At 44.6% G+C, this 25,009-nt stretch overlaps 2 protein-coding genes across 8 annotated transcripts in view; one reads left to right on the top strand and one right to left on the bottom strand.

Annotated features, from left to right (window-relative positions):
- Nucleotides 1-7,168, bottom strand: part of mboat2a (membrane bound O-acyltransferase domain containing 2a) — a 45,106-nt gene extending 37,938 nt beyond the window's left edge. Inside the window, exon 1 of the mRNA XM_060052485.1 lies at nt 6,638-7,168. Coding sequence (XP_059908468.1) covers nt 6,638-6,721 — 84 coding nt within the window. The 5' untranslated portion in view covers nt 6,722-7,168. The remainder of the gene's footprint in view (nt 1-6,637) is intronic.
- A 16,421-nt stretch (nt 7,169-23,589) lies between these two features.
- Nucleotides 23,590-25,009, top strand: part of asap2a (ArfGAP with SH3 domain, ankyrin repeat and PH domain 2a) — a 49,230-nt gene continuing 47,810 nt past the window's right edge. For 6 of the 7 annotated variants that reach the window (XM_060052504.1, XM_060052499.1, XM_060052503.1 and 3 more), the window contains exon 1: nt 23,591-24,206. In XM_060052504.1, the coding sequence (XP_059908487.1) occupies nt 24,081-24,206 (126 nt within the window). In that variant the 5' untranslated portion in view covers nt 23,591-24,080. Of the gene's footprint in view, nt 24,207-25,009 lie in introns of all 7 variants that reach the window. The other variant, XM_060052500.1, reaches the window with a different exon arrangement.

Here is a 25,009-nt window from a genome sequence, read left to right as displayed (position 1 = left end):
CATGGTTTTATTCACAGCCAACACTTCACAGCTGACACTGTCAACTTCTGTCAAATGATTTTGAAAGGATCTCCGCTTATAGCATCAAATGTTTCCTCTAATTTATTATTCAGTCCTTACAGCTACAAGCAGCAGCCATTGCAAAGCAATCCAAAACAAACACTCCTGTTACTGTCAGAATGACACACACACACACACACACACACACACACACACACACACACACACACACACACACACACACCTTTATTTAAGGTCAGAGGCATCATGGAACTGAGTGAGGTAAGGGGGGGGGGGGAGAGCGGGGTTTGAGGACCTTAAAGGAGCATGCAGCGAGCCTTGTGCCCCCCCCCCCCCCCCCCTGGTTCTACAGGGCAGGGAGAAGGCCGGCCGGGGTTACATAACCCCGTCCACTCACTGACATTTGTGGGCTGAGGGGAAATGTTCTGCATTTGTTTTGATTGTCCCCCATGCTAGAGATATGTATCCAACGGCAACGGCCATGCTCCCAGAGGGGGTTGTGCTTTAAGGCCGACCGCTCTGCAGACCTCCTGCTGGGACACAGAGCTAGCAGGGGGGGGGGGGGGGCACAGTGCACTTTGTGTTTATCAAGCTTTTAATATGTATCATGAAATCTTTTTTTTGTATTTTGAAAAGAGATGAGAAGGTTTGAAGTGTCTATACATTCACTGGTTCAGTTTCAGGCAAAGCACATAAATGGAACAGGGTGACAACTGATTATTTTGGAAAGGAGGTGACGCTCAAATACATAAACAAATATAAAGAACTATTAATATTGCCTAAAAGTGAATACTCAAATTCAAAACTAAAATCGTAATAAAAGGCTTGCCTCTCAGTCTAAATGTGATTCGGCTCAGTTTCTTCATGAGATACAGAGTTCTTGAAACACTCGTCTTTAAAACGATAAAGAGGATTTCCTCTCAATCTCCAAATCAACCCAATTTGACTGAGAAGCATCTCAGTTGTGCCTCGCTTGGCGTCCGGGCGGAGCTCGCTCCCCGAAGCACACACTGGTTATGAGACGCCTTGGTTAGTGATAAGAAAGCCCTTCATGATTCAGCACTGACATTAAAGCAATGAATTCTTAGGGCAATATATTTGCAGAATGACCTTATGAGGGGCAGGTTATGCTTAATTGTAATCCAAAATACTTTGAGTGATGTTTTGACGCTACTAAGCTGTAGTGGGGGTAATATGTTTTTCTGAGTGGTGTTTTCTTTTTGATACAGATTTGCTTTTAATATGATATATTCATGTGTCAATCTATGTTCTACTCCTAAAACCGTATTAAGCTGTAAAATACATCAGCTTAATACTCATTCATTCGTATTCTCACACTAAAAGGGGTTCACAGAGCGATCAAGACCTGGGCGTCGTCATGTGAGGCACCATAACTGTGCAAACACCCACTTTATAAACATCCCGTGTGTCCTACATGCATATTGAATGCATCCCCATGATCACTGAGTTGAATTACAGATGGAGTTCCCCCTAGGTAGCAGGTCCTCGCCCGGTCGTAGCCTCAAACCTGTTTCAAACCTGTTTCAAAGCTGTTCAACACCTGCTTGAACTTCATGGAAAGTATAATGTATGATCTTCAACAATGGATTGTTTTGTGAATTGATAAATGCTAAAAAACTGAAAGCGTTCATTTTTAAAAGCTATACACCAAATGCTCCCATAGAAAGATGACAGGATTAGGGAGCATTTTTAAGTGCTTATTATAAAGAGTTTCAGGGAGTCTCACGAATCCGATTAAGATCTTAAGTCTGATGTCTGAAATTTGAGATAAATTTTAACGTGAATATCTACCATCTTCTTTCTAACAGTGTAACATTATGTATCCAGGGGAAATAAAGTGAAAAAGTTCCTTATTACAGTAGAAGCCTTGTTTAGGTCAACACTTTAGCCACGTTCCCGTTGACCGGCGAATAGAGATCAAATAACCATTGGCTTCGAGCAAACAAAGACCGGGCCAACCTTTGAGCTACATCATTATTTACTCTTGCTCAATTCATTTTACGCTGGTGCACACACACACACACACACACACACACACACACACACACACACACACACACACACACACACACACACACACACACACACACACACACACACACACACACACACACACACACAAACGCACACACACACACACACAGACACAGACACAGATAGCGTTGAGCGGTCCGTGAGTCACCCAGCGACTTCCCGGGAGAAATCACACACGCCTCGTGTTGCCTTCGCGCTGAGGTGCGGGCGACAGCCTGCGACACTTCATTAGAGGAGAGGCAGCAGGAAGAGGAATCAATTGCATGGAAGAAGACTCCCCAGAGAGCAGCCAATTAAACCGGGCACGGAGGGAAGGAGGGCTCCACGCAGAGCCGAGAGGCCCAAAACCAGAAGCCCCAGGGCCCCAGAATCAGAGACCCCGGGGCCCAAGCTCCAGGGACTCGAACAGGGAACCAACAAAGACGCCTGACGCAAATCAAAAGCCGCCAACATGGACATGACAGCAGCAGCGTCCCCATCAACCAAATGTGGAATCACCATCACAAGTTGTGGAGGTCATTCCAACCACAGCACAGCAACACATGGCCCAATCGTTCCTCTCACGGGGGCAGTGGAACGATTTCAGGGTTTTCAACTCCGTAATCCTGAGATTGAGCATCAAGTTTCCGATTTCACAGCAAGTCGCTTTTGATGAAAGCTTTCATTAACATAACATTAAATAACAGTAATAGCGCTCATAGGGCGTTGAAGACATGGGGAAAGAGGCCTTCGAAGACATCCTCATGTCCCCTAACCGTGGCCCAGTGGCCCACAATGGGAACCACCTTAACACGAAGTGAAACGTGTGCATAGAAAACGCTGGGCCGGAGCTTTCACACTTCTGGTCCGTGTTAGCGAGCGCTCTGGGTGGATGTGCTGGGGGACATTTCACTGGAAGCAGAAGAGAGTGGGCGCCCTCGCCCCCTCCCGACAGCGTACTGAGGGTTCAGCATCACTGCAGGACAATAGGGCTGGGAGGGGGGTGGGGATAAAACAAGAGCTTGGTTGTTGTCACCATAAAAGACGTGGAGGAAAATTGGGATCCAATATGTCACACACACAGTGGAGTGATTGTTGGAGTGAGTCGGACCCTGCATATTTTGTGACCACAGGATGCGACGCAGCAATCTAAAGTGCGTGTGCGTGTGCATGTGTGTGCGTGCACGTGCATGTGCCTAATGTCCCCAGAACACCATTCTTTGAAGCTCTGAACAAAAGCTCAGCTTACACAAGCCGGGATTACAGCCACTACTTCTTGAGGACATTGTCAAACACGTTAGAAAGTGGGTAAGAAAGGGCATCTGGTCGAAATAAAAATCCTCATTGGTTTTGGTTCGAGCCAACACGAAGACTATTTGGTTTCAACAAACGACTCTTTCCTTTTCAATTAGCGGGGCCCTCCCCATCGTCACACTTGGATATCGTGCAATAACACAACGGTTGTTTTTACAGCCAGCGGGAAAACATTGGTTGAACAAAACGCCTTTTCTTGAAGCACTCTAATGGCAGGGCACATCACCGCGACCAGTGTGCCCGCAGAGAGCAAACCCTGAAGCAGCGCTTTCTGAAAACAGTGGCTCTGCTGAGGAGACAAGAGGAGACGAGAGGAGATGAGAGGAGATGAGAGGAGACGAGAGGAGACTGGACGTCTATTGTACAGCAGGACAGGAGGAGGCACAATGACAGGAATGTGCCCGAAGCTTCCCTTGGGGATAGAGAGACACAGAGAGACGGAGAGAGATATAGAGAGACACAGAGAGACACAGATACATAGGGAGAGACTGAGAGAAGGACAGAGAGACACACAGAGAGACATAAAGAGAGACACAGAGACATAGAGAGAGACTGAGAGAAGGACAGAGAGACACACAGAGAGACATAAAGAGAGACACAGAGACATCGAGAGCGACAGAAAGACACATAGTGAAACACAAAGAGAAACAGAGACAGAGAGACATAAGGAGAAAGAGAGAGCTAGAGAGACAAACAGAGACAGAGACCGGTAGACATACAGAGAGACATAAATAAAGAAAGAGACATGTAGAGAGCTATAGAGACATAGAGAGAGACATAAAAAGAGCTAGAGAGACAAACAGAGAGACATACAAAGAGAGAGAGAGACAGGGAGACATACAAAGAGACATATACAGAGCGCTGGAGAGACAAAGATAGAGACAGAGAGACAGGTAGACATACAGAGAGAGGCATAAATAAAGAAAGAGACATAGAGAGAGCTATAGAGACATAGAGAGAGACATATAGAGAGGCGGAAAGAGAAGACAGTTTGAGCTCAGATTTCGACCCCCAGCCCCTCCAACACAGCAGGCCAGCGTGATGAACACCTGCATATGTGTGACAACACCCACGTTGTCAACATTACACAGAGGAGATCAAGTATGAAGGTTGAAGAATGAGGCCTAACACGATGGAGTTCATTTAACAATGTTATAAATAAATTGGATATCTCAATCAAATTCAATGCTCAATCCATTTGCATTGAAGAATAAATTTGTCACAAAGGTTATCAAGAGGGTGGAAGGGTTAGAGGGTGAGAGTGTGAGTAGGTGAGAGGGGTAGAGGGTGAGGAGGGATGAATGAGGAAGCCAAACGCTGCAGGCTGTAGGAGACATCCGGCCCAGAGAGGAGAACATACTAGTCAAACAACATGGTGTCATGCAATCAATCAAGTGTCCCAGTCAGGAACACTTGAGGCTGGGCAGGAGAACGGTGTTAACGGTCCCATACACGTTTAGGAGTTAAAGACTTCACTGGAACCAACGTTCATTCATCACCACATCTGAAGATCATACACGTCACACAAGGAAGCTCACACAAGACTTTGTGCGCACACACACACAGTCCCTCACTGCAGGGGAGGGGGGGAGGGGGAGTACAGCTGACAGGTGACAAGGGGACAGGTGAACCACAGACCACGTGATTAAGGGCGAGGCAAAGAGACCAGATCTCATTCATGGTCTCAGTTGTTATCTCAACAGAGAGGTTTGAAATAACAACTGCCAGCCACTGCGTGTAAAAAGTGTGTGTGTGTGTGTGTGTGTGTGTGTGTGTGTGTGTGTGTGTGTGTGTGTGTGTGTGTGTGTGTGTGTGTGTGTGTGTGTGTGTGTGTGTGTGTGTGTGTGTGTGTGTGTGTGTGTGTGTGTGTGTGTACGTGCGTGTGTGTGTGCTTCATTCCAGGGGGAAAGGTGTAAGGGTGAGTCAGAACTCATCTCTATCGTTTCACGGTACGAGGCGCCAGCATCAAGGATAAGAAACCCCCTGGTCGGAAGGGAAGTGTTGGTTGGGCTTCGAGGGTGTGTTGGTGTTGAGCGTAGACAGAGAGTGTGTGTGAGGTTTCCCCCGAAACGGGTGAAACTCAGCAGCCAGTTGGATGGATGACATCACCACATAACATAGTGCTTACATACGTTGCTTTCAGTGTTCCTCATTCGAGACTGTTTTGGTCTTAAACCCGTAATTAGGGACTGCTGGTGTGTTTCTGCACACCAGCATATTTTTTTAGTTAATATAATTTGTGTTTGAAATTGTAAATAATTATACTTGAAGAAAATATTTTTGTTTTGAGAATTTTAGACCAATAGACCAAGTTCATATTGTTCATGACGACCAATAGAAACTGTGGTCACTATTTGGCAAAATAGGAACGACTTTTGATGAATGTTATGATGATGATGGTTAGTCAGGAAAAAAACTGTTGACTGCCTACTTTTTTGTGCATGTATGTGTACGTGTCTGTGTGTGTGTGTGTGAGAGAGAGTGAGCGAGTAAAACGCGTGCTATAACCCGTCATACGCTGTACAACAAATCCCGTTTCGTGAAATCAACGTGTATAAAGAAACGTCCGCTGAACCACACCTTGTTGTTACACAATTCAGCACGGCTACGTCACTACTCGGGATGAGAAGTTGCGGTTCCTTCTGTATTCATCCAACACGGGGATGTGCAGACAGACAGCCCTTTCGCCTCCCCCGGTTCATCATTAACTCTCCGTACGTGCGCACACACACACTCTCACAAACACACATACACACTGGTATAGCCTACGTTGCTTTGATCAAATCTTCGATAAATGGATAACATCGTCCGCAAAAAAGATCAAAATGAGTCATCATCCGTGATTAGGCCTACAGTTTGTTATTCGTTCAGAGGCAGTAAACTTCCAGCAGAACCCTGCTCACTACAAGTTATCTACGTGGGCTGGGTAGTGCGGCTGGGAAGCAAACGGGATTCTATGGTCTCGTCCCCGCTTAAGGTGTCTTGTGGACATGAAGGTTATTAAGGGATGGCCATAACACGACCCAGAAGAGGCCGAACCGATGAAGCGATGCGCACTTCAGTTCAGGAGAACCCGAAAAGGAAAGCAAGATGACGGTTGCAGCTCGCTGCTCGCTTCGTCTCACCAGCGGTCATTTCTGTTCTGCGCATCTTCACGTCCACCCGATCGGAAACCATCAAAACACTAAAAATGGACCTCCAAAGGGTCTGACCCCAGACCTCCTCCCGGGCCGAGAGGAGCCACCCTGGTCCTGAGCTGGAGGCTTACCTGGTCCAGCGGGAGGTTGATGATGTCGCTGATGGGCTGCAGCATCGTGGACCCGGTGCAGGATGAGAGGGTCTGCGTCGCCATGGCTGCCCGGTCCCCCTGGATGTCCCTGGACTGGTCTCTCTCTTCCCGGACTGGTCTCGGACGGACTGGTTTCAGACGGACTGGTCTCCTCCCGGACAGGTCTCAGCAGCTCTCCTCCCGGACTGGTCACAGGCGGATTGGTTTCAACGGCTCTCCTCCCGGACTGGTCGCAGGGTCTCTCCTCCCGGAATGGTCTCAGGCGGACTGGTCTCCCGGACTGGTCTCTGACTGACTGGTTTCAGACGGACTGGTGTTCTGGCTGTGTGAGCTCTGCTTGGTTCGTGCGCCAGAGAACCGTGTGGGCGGGAAAACAACAGGTCCGGCCTTGGTGTTTTCGTCCAATCAGAGAGGAGAAAGTGAAATCCCTCAACCAATTGTGTCCATGGTGGGATTTGATTTGCGGTTTTCAAAAGCCAATTACAGCTGATGGACGGGAGCTCTTCGTACCATTTAGCGAAGTGTCACCAAAAGAATGCGTTTGAGACACGTAGGGCCTGTTAACCAGGATGCATTATGGGATTTGGTGTTGGTGATGCTCCATGGCGAGAGGAGGGTTGAAGTACTTTAAAATCCTAAATCAGCTAAATATACCGGATTTATCCTGTTAATGAAACTTACTTTTGCACAAAACGTAACCGGTTCTTATGATTTTGTTTGGACACGTTATCTATGTTTTCTCTCCAGGAGGTTTTTTGCATGTATTGTCCTAGGCAGGCGCGGATCTGTAATATATTGCATAATGTTTACATATTTTTATAGAAAATAACGTTTTTATTCTATAAATTGTTATTTTGTTTTTATATGTGATATACTGTATATTAAAGACCAGCGCTTGGTCTTTAGTGCGTGAGCGCCCTCTAGAGGTTGCATTTGTTTTCCATCACCGCTGGTCTAAAGCAGCTGTTCTCAAATGGGGATACCCACCCCTAGGGTACTTTGGAGTACTGTAGGGGGCTACACATGTAGAAGAAGTTTGAGAAGTTTAAACTGGTCTAAAGAATCAAGAACACCAGCTGCGCCTGATTCAAGTCATGCGGCAGGGACGCGGGAAGTGGGGGTGCTTAGGGTGCTGCAGCATCCCCCCCTAGCGGCCCCTGGCTGTAACTGCAAGTGAGAAAGTTTTCTGAACAAATCAATACTTTTTTTTTTATTTTTTATAATTTTATCATACAACATGATTTTTCATTAAATTATTGACATCCAGCCTTTTTATGATATTTATCATCTTATCATTTCATTTTATTTAGAACATTGTCTGTGTAAGCTGACGTAGGCTATGACGCACAACACAGAACTGTCCATAGCTGAATATTGTACTATGCTGATTTTACATAAGCATGTTGGTGTTCAATATCTGTTGTAGTGAACATTCTAAAACTGGTGTAAAATGTTGCTGCCATATTAATAGACATTTTGAATGTTATCGTTTTGATTCTGGAATCCCGCACATAAACTGGTTGGCAAAAAAAGAGCAAAGACGGAAGGTGGATGAAAATGAAGGCTTTCTTTTATTGTCACTTTCCTTTGTAAACCTTTAGAAATAACCGCCTGAATCCTTGTTATAACGCTGTGTATAATCCCGGACGGGGAGAACTCTTGGCAGAACTCTTTTTACACAAGAGTAGAGTGTTTGTCAGAGTGGAGCCCTGAATGTGACGTCTCCCGTCATCTCGTCTCTGTAAACAATGGATGTTGCACAGCATTTATTATGACGTCATTATATTGACTCTCTCTCAGCACCCTCCCCTCGGACTGACTTCCCGCGTCCCTGGTGTTACCCCTTATGTTTTATTCAATACATTTCGACAGTGTTACCCCATATGTTTTTTTCCCATGATGACTGATGAAAAACAACAGTGTTACCCCTTATATTTTATTTGACAAGGACCCTTTTTTTTTTTTTTTTAAATATGTTTTTTTTCATGACGACCAATCAAATACGACAGTAGCCGCGTTTACATGGACACATCTATGCCGCATAGATTTCTATGCGGCATAGAAAATGGTCATGTATACGCCTCATTCGGAATACAATTATCTGTGCGGCATAGATTCTATGCCGCATAGAATAGGTGGTGTAGCCCGTTTTAAATCGCCATGTATACACTTATTCCGCATAGATTGGGGTTTAATTTAGAGCAGCCGCAGTAGTTCGCAATTGGTCCACTGAGCTCCGTCGGTACTTTTAAGCACACCGAACTTCACCGCTGTCAAGGAAAGTGGATTTATTGCCTGATTCACGTCTTTGTTATCACTCCGTAAAAGTAGTCCGGTAAGCGTGTCCGGTTGCTTAGCGACGGGACATGGCTGTTTATTAATGAGGTGTCCGCGCGCGTCCGAGATAACTGTAAATGAGTAGGCTACTACTAGTACTTTTGCAGGCTGAACGTTAAAATACCTCTTAACTTAGGCCCCGTCCACACGAAGCCGATTTCATGGCGAAACCGCAAAGGTCTTGTACGGTTCGGCCTTCCGTCCACACGAAGCCAGCGAATCCGCTGACCGAAACCGCAAACTTCTGAAACCACCCTCGGAGGCGGTTTCAAATCTATCCGGTTTCGTTTTGGTTTCGTGTGGACGCCTGAAACCGACTGAAACCGCAAACCATGACATCATCGCCCCACCCCTCGACCTCCTAGCCAATGGCTCTTAAGCCCGCGGAGTCTCAGAAATCACAACAAAAAAGATGATGGCGGACTACAAGCTTGTAATCGTTCTGCAGCATATCATGTCCCTTGTTGGGTTGCTAAGCCATTATTTATTGAGAATCTAGTTCGCCATCGTAGAAGAGCTGTTTGTTTGTGTTGTTAGTGGTTCGGGGGGCAGCCTTTATGCGCATGCTCGCCTCTTCTTCTTCTGGATTTGTGTACCAGAAGCAGCGCCCCTTATGGGCCTGGAATGTTTACTACAGCGTTTCTACAGATCTATCCGGTTTCGCTTGGCTTCGTCTTTACGGAGATACTTAGAAACCGGATAGATCGAAACCGTAACGGTTTCGCCCGTTTCGGCTTCGTGTGGACGGGGCCTTAGAGAGATGGCAGCTGCAGTAGTGCGCAATTGGACCTTCGAGGATTCCTGGTCACTAAATTCCCGTAAGACCACTCTCTCCCACCAGTCTTGGCTGCGGACTCGCATCCAAATTCCTCTTGTTTGCGGCGGCGCTTGGGGTAAATATAAAGATCTGACGAGAAATTGACGTTGCTGCGCTGTCCTCCTCCTTCTTAATTGAAGGAGCAGGCAGAGAAAAGCTCTCTCCTGCTGTGCTTTCATTAAAATCGAATTTAAAATTCCCGATAGTGATAAGACATCCATTATGTCGCCGCCGGTCCAGAGACGTGTCAGGTGTGCGCGAGAGACATAACGGACACTTTTGTTACTGCCATGTATACAGTACATTCGGAACACATTTTAGGAACAGATCTATGCCGCATAGAAATCTATGCGGATCAGATGTGCCATGTAAACGCGGCTAGTGTCACCCCTTATGTTGTTTTCATGACGACCGATAAAAAACGACAGTGTTACCCCTTATGTTTCATTTGATAAAAACAACAGTGTTACCCCTTATGTTTTTTTTCATGACGACCAATAAAAAACAACAGTGTTACCCCTTATGGTTTTTTTCATGACGACCGATAAAAAACAACAGTCGTACCCCTTATGTTGTTTTTTATGAAGACCAATAAAAAACAACAGTGTTACCCCTTATGGTTTTTTTCATGACGACCAAAGAAAAACGACAGTGTCACCCCTCATGTTTCATTTGATAAAAACGACAGTGTTACTCCCTATGTTTTAATTGATTAATATCGACAGTGGTACCGCTTATGTTTTTTTCCTGACGACCGATAAAAAATGACAGTGTTGCCCCTTATGTTTCATTTGATAAAAACATCAGTTTATGTTTTTTTTCATGATGACCAATAAAAAACAACAGTGTTACTCCTTATGTATTTTTTCATGACAACCAATAAAAAACAACAGTGTTACACCTTATGTTTTTTTTCATGACGACCAATAAAAAACAACAATGTTACCCCTTATGTTTTTTTTCATGGCGACCAATAAAAAACAACAGTGTTACCCCTTATGTTTTTTTTTCATGAAGACCAATAAAAAAAAACAATGTTACCCCTTGTATTTTTTTTCATGACGACCAAAGAAAAACGACAGTGTCACCCCTCATGTTTCATTTGATAAAAACGACAGTGTTACTCCCAATGTTTTAATTGATTAATATCGAAAGTGGTACCCCTTATGTTTTTTTCATGCCGACCGATAAAAAACGACAGTGTTACCCCTTATGTTTCATTTGATAAAAACAACAGTGTTACCCCTTATATTTTATTTGACAAGGACCCTTTTTTTTTTTTCATTTTTTTTTTTTCATGACGACCAATCAAATACGACAGTGTTACCCCTTATATTTTATTTGACAAAGACAACAGTGTTACCCCTTATGTTTTTTTTCATGACGACCAATCAAATACGACAGTGTTACCCCTTATATTTTATTTGACAAAGACAACAGTGTTACCCCTTATATTTTTTTTCATGAAGACCAATAAAAAACAACAGTGTTACCCCTTGTGTTTTTTTTCATGACGACCAATAAAAAACGACAGTGTTACCCCTTGTGGTTTTTTTCGTGACGACCAATAAAAAAACAACAGTGTTCTCCCTTATGTTTTTTTTCATGACGACCAATAAAAAACAACAGTGTTACCCCTTATGTTTTTTTTCATGACGACCAATTAAAAACAACAGTGTTACCCCTTAAAAACATAAGGGGTAACACTGTTGTTTTTTAATGGTCGTCATGAAAAAAAACATAACAGTGTTACCCCTTATGTCTTTTTTTTCATGAAGACCAATAAAATACAACAGTGTTCTCCCTTGTGTTTTTTTTCATGACGACCAATAAAAAACAACAGTGTTACCCCTCATGTTTTTTTTCATGACGACCAATAAAAAACAACCTTGTTACCCCTTATGTTTATTTTTCATGACGACCAATAAAAAACAACAGTGTTACCCCATATGTATTTTTTCATGACGACCAATAAAAACAACAGTGTTACCCCTTATGTTTTTTTTCATGACGATCAATAAAAAACAACAGTGTTACCCCTTATGTTTTTTTTTCATGAAGACCAATAAAATACAACAGTGTTACCCCTTGTGTTTTTTTTCATGACGACCAATAAAAAATGACAGTGTTACCCCTTATGGTTTTTTTCATGACGACCAAAGAAAAACGACAGTGTCACCCCTCATGTTTCATTTGATAAAAACGACAGTGTTACTCCCTATGTTTTAATTGATTAATGTCGACAGTGGTACCCCTTATGTTTTTTTCATGACGACCAATAAAAAACAACAGTGTTACCCCTTATGTTTCATTTGATAAAAACAACAGTTTATGTATTTTTTCATGATGACCAATAAAAAACAACAGTGTTACCCCTTATGTTATTTTTCATGACGACCAATAAAAACAACAGTGTTACCCCTTATGTTTTTTTCATTACGACCGATTAAAAAACGACAGTGTTACCCCTTATGTTTCATTTGATAAAAACAACAGTGTTACCCCCTATGTTTTTTTTCATGACGACCAATAAAAAACAACAGTGTTAGCCCTTATGTTTTATTTCATGACGACCAATAAAAAACGACAGTGTTACCCCTTATATTTTTTTCATGACGACCAATAAAAAACAACAGTGTTACCCCTTATGTTTTTTTTTCATGACAACCAATAAAAAACAGCAGTGTTACCCCTTGTGTTTTTTTTCATGATGACCAATAAAAACAACAGTGTTACCCCTTATGTTTATTTTCATGATGACCAATAAAAAACAACAGTGTTACCCCTTTTGTTATTTTTCATGACGACCAATAAAAACAACATTGTTACCCCTTATGTTTTTTTTCATGACGACCAATCAAATACGACAGTGTTACCCCTTATATTTTATTTGACAAAGACAACAGTGTTACCCCTTATGTTTTTTTTTCATGACGACCAATAAAAAACAGCAGTGTTACCCCTTATGTTTTTTTTCATGAAGACCAATAAAAAACAACTGTGTTACCCCTTGTGTTTTTTTTCATGACGACCAATAAAAAACGACAGTGTTACCCCTTGTGTTTTTTTTCATGACGACTAATTAAAAACAACAGTGTTACCCCTTGTTTTTTTTTCATGACGACCAATATAAAACAGCAGTGTTACCCCTTATGTTTTTTTTCATGAAGACCAATAAAAAACAACAGTGTTACCCCTTGTGTTTTTTTTCATGACGACCAATAAAAAACGACAGTGTTACCCCTTGTGTTTTTTTTCATGACGACTAATTAAAAACAACAGTGTTACCCCTTATGTTTTTTTTCATGACGACCAATTAAAAAACAACAGTGTTACCCCTCATGTTTTTTTTCATGATGACCAATAAAAAACAGCAGTGTTACCCCTTATGTTTTTTTTCATGACGACCAATAAAAAACAACAGTGTTACCCCTTATGTTTTTTTTCATGACGATCAATAAAAAACAACAGTGTTACCCCTTATGGTTTTTTTCATGACGACCAAAGAAAACCGACAGTGTCACCCCTCATGTTTCATTTGATAAAAACGACAGTGTTACCCCCTATGTTTTAATTGATAAATATCGACGGCGTTACCCCTTATGTTTTTTTCATAAGGACCGATAAAAAACGACAGTGTTACCCCTTATGTTTCATTTGATAAAAACGACAGTGTTACGCCTCATGTTTCATTTGATTAAAACGACAGTGTTACCCCTTATGTTTTTTTCATGACGACCAACAAAAAACAACAGTCATGCCCCTCTCATGCGGTCCGCAGACCCCCCCTTTCCCCCGTTTGGTTCGGGTGTGGACTGCAACGAGGCACAGTCAACAGCAGAGGGCGATGCTCACAAGCAGAGAGTGCTGAACTGCTGATGTGTGATCATTTATATTTCCGACCTCCTGATTTTAGTGAATTGAAGAATATAAAATATGAACTGATAAAATATGGAGGGGGGGGCAATTAATTCTACCAAGAGGGGAACATTTTGTAGGTCTGTGTGTGTGTGTGTGTGTGTGTGTGTGTGTGTGTGTGTGTGTGTGTGTGTGCGTGTGTGCGTGTGCGTGTGTGTGTCTATGTATGTGTGTGTGTGTGTGTGTGTGTGCCTGCGTGCGTGCCTGCGTGTGTGCCTGCGTGCGTGCGTGCGTGTGTGCGTGTTGTATTGTAAATGTAATACAACACAAAGACGTAGACATTATTGCATGTTCCATTCATCTATTTATGTGTGTGTGTGTACAGTGAAAGACAGGAGAGAGAGATTTCACTGATTTTGAAAAAGGGATTTATAACCACACGTGTGTGTGTGTGTGTGTGTGTGTGTGTGTGTGTGTGTGTGTGTGTGTGTGTGTGTGTGTGTGTGTGCGTGCGTGCGTGTATTATTGAGTGATATTATTTTAAGGATGGATGATGTCTAAATTCAGCGAATGGTTTTCCTCAAAGAATGACTCAATAGATATATTTCAATCCTTACTTCATCAAGCATGCATGACCAAAGAATCAGCTAAACAAGGGGCATCCAAGGAATCTTTTGGGATGATGACAGTAAAAAGGTGAGGGGGTCGTCATGCTTGTGTTGTGAGGACAACGTTTATTGCTCCGATGCTCATTTTGCTCTAACCAGGTGACTCCTAATGAAGACCAGTCTCCAGGGAGCTAGGACAGGACAAAGAACAGGAGAGGAACTCCAATCAACTGTTTGGATTTTAGAATGGGGATGTCCTGGATTACTCTCTCTCCCTCTCTGTCTGTCTCTCTTTAATGTATTCCTCCGGGGGTCGTGTCACTATGAGGCAGGTGATGGACCGTAGTGGACTAGCCGTATCCCTAGGGCGCATAAGCCCTGAGACGGTCCATATTTCACAAGTCTTTACTTTAATCCCACTGGGGGTAGGCGGCCTCTCCTTCTGTTTCTGAGCGGAGGCATGAAGTGTCTTTGTGCCATCGGATCAGGCTGACATATTCCCAATAAAGTTTCCAGAAAAATGTGTCTAAGACTAACACTAATGTGCTGTGTTCATCTACAGAGCTGAGAAGAGAACAACAGCGTGTGGTACATCACCGCTCTGTAGCGTTCTCCCTCCTCCCATTGTCTTCCCCTCCTTCCCACTCCTCTCCTTCCTCCCCCCCCCCCCTCCTCCTACTCCTCTCCTCCCCCCCTCCACTCCCCTCCTCCCCCCTCCCCCTTCCCCTCCTCCCCATCCCCCCTCCTTCCCTCCTCCCCCAACTCCTCTCGTTTCCTTCCCATCTTCCGTTGACAACGCCTGCAGAGACGGAGAATGCTTCCTGAGCAAACAGGAACTCAGACTTCCTAATGGTGTTGTTTCACTCCCTGGGGCTTTCCTCTGCTGGTGCCTTCACTCTGAGACGCTGCTCCCACTAACCTGCAGCCAGTGGCCGATGAGGTAATACCTTTCAGTGGATATCACCGCGGTGCCAGATCCATCCAGCCCCTTATTTTCTTTATTTTAACCAATCCTGAGGGGGTGACGTGACAGGACGTGGTGTTTGAAGTCACTCTGTCATGATTCAGGGGGAGGGATGAGCTGGAAGACATCAGAGGACATAGAGGATGTGGAGAATATAGGTAATAGAGAGGAGGAAGGAAGAGAGTAGGAGAAAAGGAAAGAATGGAGAAAAAATATAACGAGAAAAGAGACAAGGCGAGGTAAGGGGAGGGAAGGAGAGGAGAGAGCTGGAGAGATAAGAGAAAGAGAAGAGAGGAGATAGGGGAGAAGAGGGAAGGAGAGGAGAGAGAGGAGAAGGAGAAGAAAGAGGGGAGGTGAGCAGAGAGCAGGAGGAGAGGAGAGAAGAGGGGAGGAAAGGAGAAAGCAGGAGAAGGAGAGTGAGGAGAAGGAGGAGAGACAAGAGGATTTTGAAACCGCTCAGTTATGAAATCCACACCCTTCCACTCCCCTCACTGAGGACACATTCTGAGAGCAATCCTCCACCGCGTCTATTTATGTGGCAGAAACACAAGCCCTCCCAACTCATTGTTCTCTCTCTTCCCCCTCCAGTGCGAGGCTGGAGGGGGGGGCGATCATTTGAGTCTCACTTCAGTCAGAAATGAGGCTTTCTCCTCCCCACCACATTCACTAATACTCACTTTCAGCCCCTCTCTCTCTCTCTCTCTCATCCCCCCCCCCCCCCCCGTCTCTCTCTCTCTCTCTACTTGAAAATGCAATTCTCTCCTTCCTTCTTTATCGAAATGGTTACACACTAATTCCACTAAGGCTTATGATTACGTTCTTTCCTTTTTCACTTCATAGAATAAAAAATTAAAAAAACATTTAAAGCAGATTGACCCATATCCAGAGCGCGAAACAGAAATCCATAAAAGATGTAGGCCTACTGAAGTCCTTTCCCTGATGTTGCCCATGTGCTAAGAGGCTCGGATAAGCCCTCCATGGCCCGGACACAAAAGTTTAGCCGTGCTGGCAGAGTGAACCATTGCAGCATGCAAAGTGACCACACAATAGAGGCTTGGTTGGCGGGGAAGTGGTGAGGGGGTGCGGTGGGGGGTCGGGTGATGAGAGAGCGGGGGCAGCATGGCTGGATTTAAGGAAGCCCCTCCATTTTCTTGCGCTAATAAGGTATTTCACCATAAGCACTATTAGTAATCATGCTTAAACTAAACTATTCGCATTGCAAGTATTGTACTTACACCTATACTGTTTCAGTATAGGTATATGTTTACTACAGTGATTTCAGCTCAGGAATGACTGAATACTAAATCAGGGAGGCATGATAGTGTAGAGGTTTGGGTGTTTGGGGTGCTCATTAATGACATGTATTCTCTTTAAAGTTTCTTAGCAGAAAACGACTAAACAGGAGAAATTTGAGGTATTTGGACAGAAAACCATTTTATTTAAAATGTAAGGTGTTTATTCGCTGTTATTTGAAGGTGTCACCGGGTTGGCCTTGTTAATGCTTTGAATATATTCGGATCAGGGACGTAGATAATCTCTGATACGGGCCTTCTGTTCAAGGTGACTCTAGCAATGGATCAATAAACCGTTGGAGCTGTGCTTTATCAGAGCATCAGTCTCATCCGGCCCAATGCGTCCCTGACCTGATCACTAGATTAATCCGGGATGCGGATGGATTTGTTTTTCAACGTTTCCACCAATCCTCCGATGTACATCATCCGGAAAACGTCCTTTTAGTCTACAGTGCTCCTACAGACAGCTGTGTACCGCGGGGTACTGCAAGGTCCCGGTAATTGTCCTCAACCTGTGACCTGTTCCAGGTCAGCAAACACCAGGCATGCATTTCAATGTCAAGAAGTATTCAGGTCGATGAAGGACAATAGACTAGTCTCCCACTATGCTGTGATAGAGTGAGACTAGTCTCCCTCTATGCTGTGACTGATCACCAGACCACATACACCACACATATTCATCCGAGTTCACAAAATGGTGAACACACTCAACTGTTCTACACTTGGTGGCTGCCCTCCTTAACACTCTAGTGCTGCACACTTAGCAGTCAGCATCGTGGTGGCGGGTCAAGGAGGTCGTCATGGTTACCATCTGAGCTGAAAGCACAGCTGAAACGACAAAACTACAAACACCCTTGAGAGACACTTCCATCCCCCTTGACCTCCCTGCGTGAGGATGGATTCTTGCCGTTCAGATGACTGCAGTCAGTCGTCATATGTGTGTAACCGTAACCAATGGGAAACCAGGGTGGGCATCACCACCTCCAGCAGTGGTGGTGAGATACGGTAGTGACTTCGGGAGTTCATAGGATTGTCAGGGGGCTGGCTTTACAAGGTCAGCTCTGTGAAGTGACTGACAGGACTGGAAGGCCACAGCGTGGCCAACAAGATGAGCACTAATATTAACATTTACATTTGCATTTAGGGCATTTGGCAGACGCTTTTATCCAAGGCGACTTATAATTATACATTTCTCAGAAGAAAGAGAAACAATATCTCGCTGTTGTTACAGTAAGGATGTTCATAGAGTGTCAAGCACTAACAATCACTAGCTTTACCCATTCCCTGTATACAACAAAGATAGCTAGGATACGATGCTACCCAATGCTAAATACTATTTATAAATACAAGGATGAACAACATACAATTTGTGTGTACATCTCGTGCCAGGCATACAACATCAAATAAGTGCGCAAGGGGGGTAAAAGACTCCCCTTCTTGAACGCCTTCATCGTCAAGGATGATGAAGGCGGTGCTGATGTGTGTGTTTTTTTTTTTTTACTTCCCCAAGAAATTGGCTGCAGGACAGACAATGTCTGTTCAGCCCACAGAGAGCCTGACTGCTGTAGCGCCAGCTGAACACAAGGTCCTGCGTAGCTGAATAGAGGAATGGCACATCCCGTCCACAGTCCGCCGCTATGTGACCCGACTGTTAACAAGAGTCCTCCAGTCGTCATTTCCTCATCTTACTTCAATGCAGACTCTAAAGGAGATAGGTTGGATTTGGCTACAAATAGCCAAATAGGCTTCTATACTCAAATAGGAGTATAGTACTATATAGTATATACTGTATTAGTGTGCCGGTTTGAGTCTCCAGGTTACTGGCCGTCTCTCTTCATTCGGTGCAGCTGGTTTTATTTAACCACAATGTTTTTCTTTTTCTTTTGGTTTCTTTTTTGTTTGTCCTCATTTTCTTTCTTTTTTTAGCTTTCATTTGAGGAACTCCTGAACCCTCCTGGGGTCACTGTCTGTGAATACGATTTTAAATACAAATAAATACAATTGTGAATAAATAAGGTATTCAATGATAATAATCAATGATAATGTGAACACTTTGTGAGTCCGGATAGCATAAACAAGTTGTCATGACCTTGACATTGGATGCGAGCTGTAGCAATATGCATCAGATTGAGAGTCTATCTCACAGAGCAAAGAGACTTTGAGACACGCCTCGTAGCGCCTGGATGTGTCCAACAGCCGAGCTCCAAGACCTCTGTCGGAGGAAGAGGACTGTTCATCCTGCTGAGTTTAGATCATGCGATCTAAAGCGTAGCCCTTCAACTTTCCAGTCCATGCACGATCACATTGTTAGCAGATCCAATGCCCTGCATTCCCACTGAAAGCCTTCCCAGTGTCGTCGTCCCCCCCCCACGTGGACGCACGTTGAGATCTGCAAGATGATATTAGCAAACCCACGAGTACGGGGTTAAGTGCTGGTTAACTGACTCGGGGAAGTGTTTCTTCATGTCTGCATAAGTGAATCCTTTCTCTTTCCATGTGGGTCGAAGGTTTGAAGGAGTAGTAGATGGAAGGAGTAGTAGATGGAAACGTAAGCAGAAGGCCTCATAGGAGGACGGGCGTTGGACGTCCCAGGGCAGAACGGCGCCTCTTCAGTCACACGCTAGCTAGACAAATAACTTACTGGGGAGCCGCTTGCTGCTTAGAGCAGTGAAGGCTGTCTTGTAATAATCATAGGATGGAGAAGAAAGTGTTGGATGTTATGCTATTTCTTCTCATTGCATTGCATGTATTTTATTGGCCTCTAGATTGTCAATATAATCCGCTTGAGGATTATATTGTGAGTTTTCCATTGCGCACATCTCATTGGTGTGACATGACCTGCTAGTTAAATTATCTTAGAATACAATATAAGATAAATAACATATTTAAAGAGAGGAAGTAGTGCCTATAGTCAATACTCACATTCACATCACATCACATAAGATGCAGGGTTGCACATACTAAACATCGCACAGACCAATACAATTGGTCTGTGCAATGTTGTTGCTGTTCGATGAGCAAACAGCTGGTCCCTATTTCAGGCCAGGAAACACATACTAAATGAGTTCCTGATGGCCTCCCTAGACATGAAGAAGCTCAAATAAGAGCTCTAATTCAAGATGTGCAAATGTCATAAAGTCATATGCCCCCCCACACCCCTATTACGGACTTATTGTATGCTGTATGTCCTTGCACTTACATTTTTTTACTCAGCATCGTGTAGCATCTTATCCTAGCTATCTTTATTTTATACAGGGAATGAGTTAACCTAGCGATTGTTAGTGCTTGGCACTTGGTTCTATCAACATCCTTACTGTACCAACAGTGATATATTGTTGATTCTCTTTCTTATTGTAAGTCGCTTTGGATAAAAGCGTCTGCTAAATGCGGTAAATGTATTGCCATGCCATATTGTCAATTCAGGGCACGACCCCGGCTGAGCTCGCTCCGGTCATGTGACCTCTGCAAAGCGAGTGTATTTACACAGCGGGGAGATCCCAGTGCTCTGCTGCTGCTGCTGAATAGTCTGGGTTCATTTCCCATCAGAACCAGGGTCAGACTCCTCTATCCGGTGAGAAAAGAGTAGGCTGGCTCCGGCTGACCGCCCGCCCTCTCTGGGCACTGGCTCCCCTGGGCTGATTGGCCCTTCATCCTCCGCCTCCTGTCTGTGTCACCACCTCCCCTCCTCCTCCTCCTCCTCCTCCTGTCTGCATCCCTGAATCCCCCCTCCTCCTCCTCCTCCTGCCTGCGTCCCTGACTCCCTCCTCCTCCTCCTCCTCCTCCTCCTCCCCCTCCTCCTGCCTGCGTCCCTGACTCCCTCCTCCTCCTCCTCCCCCTCCTCCTGCCTGCGTCCCTGACTCCCTCCTCCACTCCTCAGCCTCCTCCTCCTGTCTGCATCCCTAACTCCCTCCTCCTCCTTCTCCTTCTCCTTCTCCTCTTCTTGTCTACGTCCCTGACCCCCTCCTCCACTCCTCAGCCTCTTTATCTGCGGTTCAGGGCCACACAGAGACCTCATCGCAGCTCTGGTGCATTTCTCTGGTTCTGCAGATAAAACCCGTCAGCCTATATATAATATTCATCCCAAATGTATTCCGATGTTCAAAATAGGATGCCGAATTGCATGAGTGAGAGTTGGTGCTCAAGGGTTTCAACAAGGGCTGTATTCATCCCCTCAACCAAGTGTGTTGAAGGCTGTATAAGAAGCCCACTTGTGTTCCCATTCCACCTGTTGCACAATCATGATGTCATGTTGGAGGGAAAGAGTGAGTCGTGGTCCCCTACCTCATGCCCCCGTTAGAGCTGCCTGTTTCCAATCACATGTGGGCACCAACGAGCCAATGAAACCGTTCTAGACGTTAGTTCATATTCATCTGAACAAGCGATGCATTCACGAGGCAAATATTCATACTTTTTTACTTAATATGATCACATTACACACATTGCAAGAGGCTCTTGTGTTGCTTTTCAAGAGAAATATAAGCTAATGTCTCTCAGTAGCTGCTTGTGTTTGAGTAAGAGATGACCTAAAGTTGAAACAATGAGATGTTTCAACTCTGTATGCTCGCTTTTACCTATAAATTGAGACACTAGACAGAGAATATGTTAAATAGAGGATATAAGGATGTAAACCAGGAAGGTAAACTAGGATAGACCATCAGTGTTTATTCAAATCTATCGTCATGCAAAGGTGATGATGTCAGACAAACACCTAGAAAGTGGGCTAAATGAATCTGTTTCATCGAATACAGTGCTGCTTCAGTATTATATTGGCATTGTTGCTTTTAGTCTCTTATCTCTTATGTTCTGTACTGGGTTATATGATGTAATACATGTTTTTCAGAATGCATGCTTCTCAGTAGCGATTTTTAATGACGGCATATGTTTTAATCCAACCAATATCTTTACATTTCCTTGTTACCTTGAGTTACATTTCCACACGCATGGCGACCGATTCCAGGGAGGTTCAATAGAAAGTGAGAGGCTTTATTAAATCCAAAACAGGCATCTGGCTGAAGAACTTGGATGAAGTCCAATCATTGTCAATGCAGTGATTAAATAATTAAATAATACACAATTATTAATACAAAGATAATGAATCATCACTCAAAGCCAAGCTTAAGTCTTTTATATTATGTATTGTCCGGATATTAAGAAGATAAGCCGTTGGGTCCTACTCAGGCCTGTCAGGCAGTGCTATGGGCGTCTTATGTGAGGTAATGAAATGTATCCCCAGGCTTAAGCCCCTCTGCCTCATGGGAACAGATGTTCAGCGGCAGGCAGCGTGTTCACATCCTCCTGCATGGAGGAGTTGCTCCCAGATCAGCCCGGCTTCACCTGAGACAGAAGACCCCATATTATCAGCAGTGCTGATGCCCTGGAAGAGATCGTGTTGACTCTACCAAGAGCTCTGGCCCCTGTTGACCACAGACGCTCTATTTATACCAGAGGGAGCTCCGTCTGGCCCCAATGAACTGCACCACGTCAGCAGAATTCTTTATTGTTCCTATACAAAGCACCGAAATAACACACGTGAGAGAGAGAGGGGGAGGGGGAGAGAGAGAGAGAGAGAGAGAGAGAGAGAGAGAGAGAGAGAGGGGGGGGGGGGGGAGGGGGAGAGAGCGAGAGAGAGAAAGGGAGAGAGAGCAGGAGAGGGAAAGGGAGGGAGAGAGTTAGAAGAGAGTGTCAGTACGTCTAGCGCATGGCGACCAAATCTCCAGGTGTGAGAGTCGAGAGTGGAGATCTTTCCAAATCTCAGACGCTAATGATAGAATATTTTATCATCTCTCTCTCTCTCTCCCTCTCCCTCCCTCTCTTTTTTCTCCCTTGTGGGACTTAAGTAAGACGCAGGACGACCTCATCGTCTATTTTGGTCCTTGCCCTATAAAGACAAATTGGGTGTTTTCTCGTGTGACATTACCATGGCAACTCAGCTCCAGTTAGTTACAACAACGTCTCCTGTAGATAAGAAGGATGCCACGCTAATTACACTAACGATGATCTGCTGTACACTCTCTGTCTGGTGAGGGGTGACGGTTGGATCCATCACAGGTAACGTACAGCAGGGTAAAATTCCATACTGTAATCATACCAGCTTATCAGTGTCTACTGTTTACTGTTTACTTTACACTTTCCTCTCCAGGCTGGAGGTCGGTAGAGGAATGCATTTCGTCCACACTGAAGGAAACACATTGTTTTATAGCATTCTGGATTATTTTCCAAATCTCTGGTTTTGAAAGCAGGTTCCTAGGCTCAATCAGATAGAGTTTCTAGTCTGGGGACGGACATGAGGCAGAGTGGGTCCAGACCCTATTAAGGTTTATCAGAAAATCAATCTCAGTATCCGATCATGTACAAACGCACACACACACGCACACAAGCATGCATGCATACACGCATACAAGCACTCATACACCCACACCCACACCCACACCCCCACACACACAAAGACACACACACACACACACACACACACACACACACACACACACACACACACACACACACACACACACACACACACACACACACACACACATACATTACACACATTTGTGTGTAAGGCTTTCAGCTAATCTTCTAAATAAATGCCAATACAGATCCAGAGACTGTATCTGTTTAACGGTAAAGCTACATCGGAGTATTCATCAAATGCATTTTATTAATGTGCTTTTTTATTACACATGGTTTTGTGTACTTTTGATAGGCTACTACACACATAATGTACACATCAATCTATGTCATTATATGCATGCTAGGCCAATTAGTATTAAACATTATAGGCCTTTCGGCTGTTCTCTGTGTTTAACTTAATAGAGTAACTACAACAGCCCGAAAAAAGCAAATTTGCAACATAAACTTCTCTTTGGTATTTCTGAATCGTCTGACAGTCTTTCTTTGTCGGCACAACTCCCTTCTCCACCTTAAAAAAAGAAGTCTCGGTGCGGCTGGAATCAAGACAGCGGTCACGCCTCCCGTGGACTCTAATTGGCCCGATGGCACCAGCAGGTCTCTCCCATTGGCCGGTGCACATCCACGAAATCTCCTCCTCCACCTTTGTCAGTTTCTGCGCTCCGGTTGAAACGCCTAGTCGTGTTTCCCAGGCACGAGCCTCGCTACAGAAGTTACCCCTCTTTCCACCGAAGAAGATCACGCACCGTTGGCGGATGAAACGGACCTTTTCAGAGACGGTATCCGATCTGCTCTGCCGTGTGTGGACTTAATGAGATCTTAATTAAGATCCACCAGCCTACCAGCGGGGCGCACCGAGCCACCAGGAGCCACCAAGAGCCACCAGGAGCCACCAGGAGCCAGCAGGAGCCACCAGGAGCCAGCAGGAGCCACCAGGAGCCAGCGTGCAGCACTGTGGACGGGATTGTTTTGTTGTGGTCCGACTAGCGGAATGACGGACAGATGAGGAGCTATGGTTCACTTTGAAGCTTCTTATGACACTCTTTCGTCGTGAACTTTTGTGTTTCTATCGGAGCCCTTGACAGCGGTATAACCAGCCGAATCGAACCGCAACACTTTCTACCATAAAGGATTAATAATGCCGGACCAGATAACAGTTTCGGAGTTCGTGACGGAGACAAATGAAGATTATAAGGCGCCGACCGCCTCCAACTTCACCACCCGAATGTCCCACTGTAGGAACACGGTGGCTGCTCTTGAGGAGGTGAGAGTGTGTGTGTGTGTGTGTGTGTGTGTGTGTGTGTGTGTGTGTGTGTGTGTGTGTGTGTGTGTGTGTGTGTGTGTGTGTGTGTGTGTGTGTGTGTGTGTGTGTGTGTGTGTGTGTGTGTGTGTGTGTGTGTGTGTGTGTGTGTGTGTGTGTGTGTGTTAAAGCATCAGCTTTAGTGTGTAACTAACGGTACGGTGATGTGTTTTAGATTGGTAACACTTACACGGTTGATTTTTTTCTCATAAATATAGTCTATTTAATGTCAAAGACAACATGTTGTAGTTCAGGTTGAAATTTGGAATATAGGTAGCCTACCAAGTGGGCTTTGACTAGTATAAAAGGTCTTCATTTAGGAATATCGGTATTTCTTAAATCATCCATTCATCTATAGATGTAATCTCATCATTGTTTACTGCCCAGGATTAATCGTATACCTTTGTTTGCGAGAATAGTTGCAGCCCTGTTTCAAACGATACAGGAATAGATGCTCAATGTTCTTGACCCAGTTTACTCTTCTTCCCACCTATGCTGCGGGAGTAGTCTGTTACAGTCCCTCTGCCTCTCAGGTCGTTATCAGGAAGGACACTTCCGCTTTTTTAGGGTGCCCTCCTCCATCCGTCCATGTTAAGACCCCCCCCCCCCCCCCCACACACACACACACACACACACACACACACACACACACACACACACACACACACACACACACACACACACACACACACACACACACACACACACACTTCGTGTGCCAAGATGGAAGAGCTTTCTCCCTCCATGTCCATTCAGTTGAAATGGGT

Source organism: Gadus macrocephalus, chromosome 5 (genome assembly GCF_031168955.1).
Source record: "Gadus macrocephalus chromosome 5, ASM3116895v1".
Lineage (NCBI taxonomy): Eukaryota > Metazoa > Chordata > Actinopteri > Gadiformes > Gadidae > Gadus > Gadus macrocephalus.
This window is presented reverse-complemented; position numbering and strand designations above follow the sequence as displayed.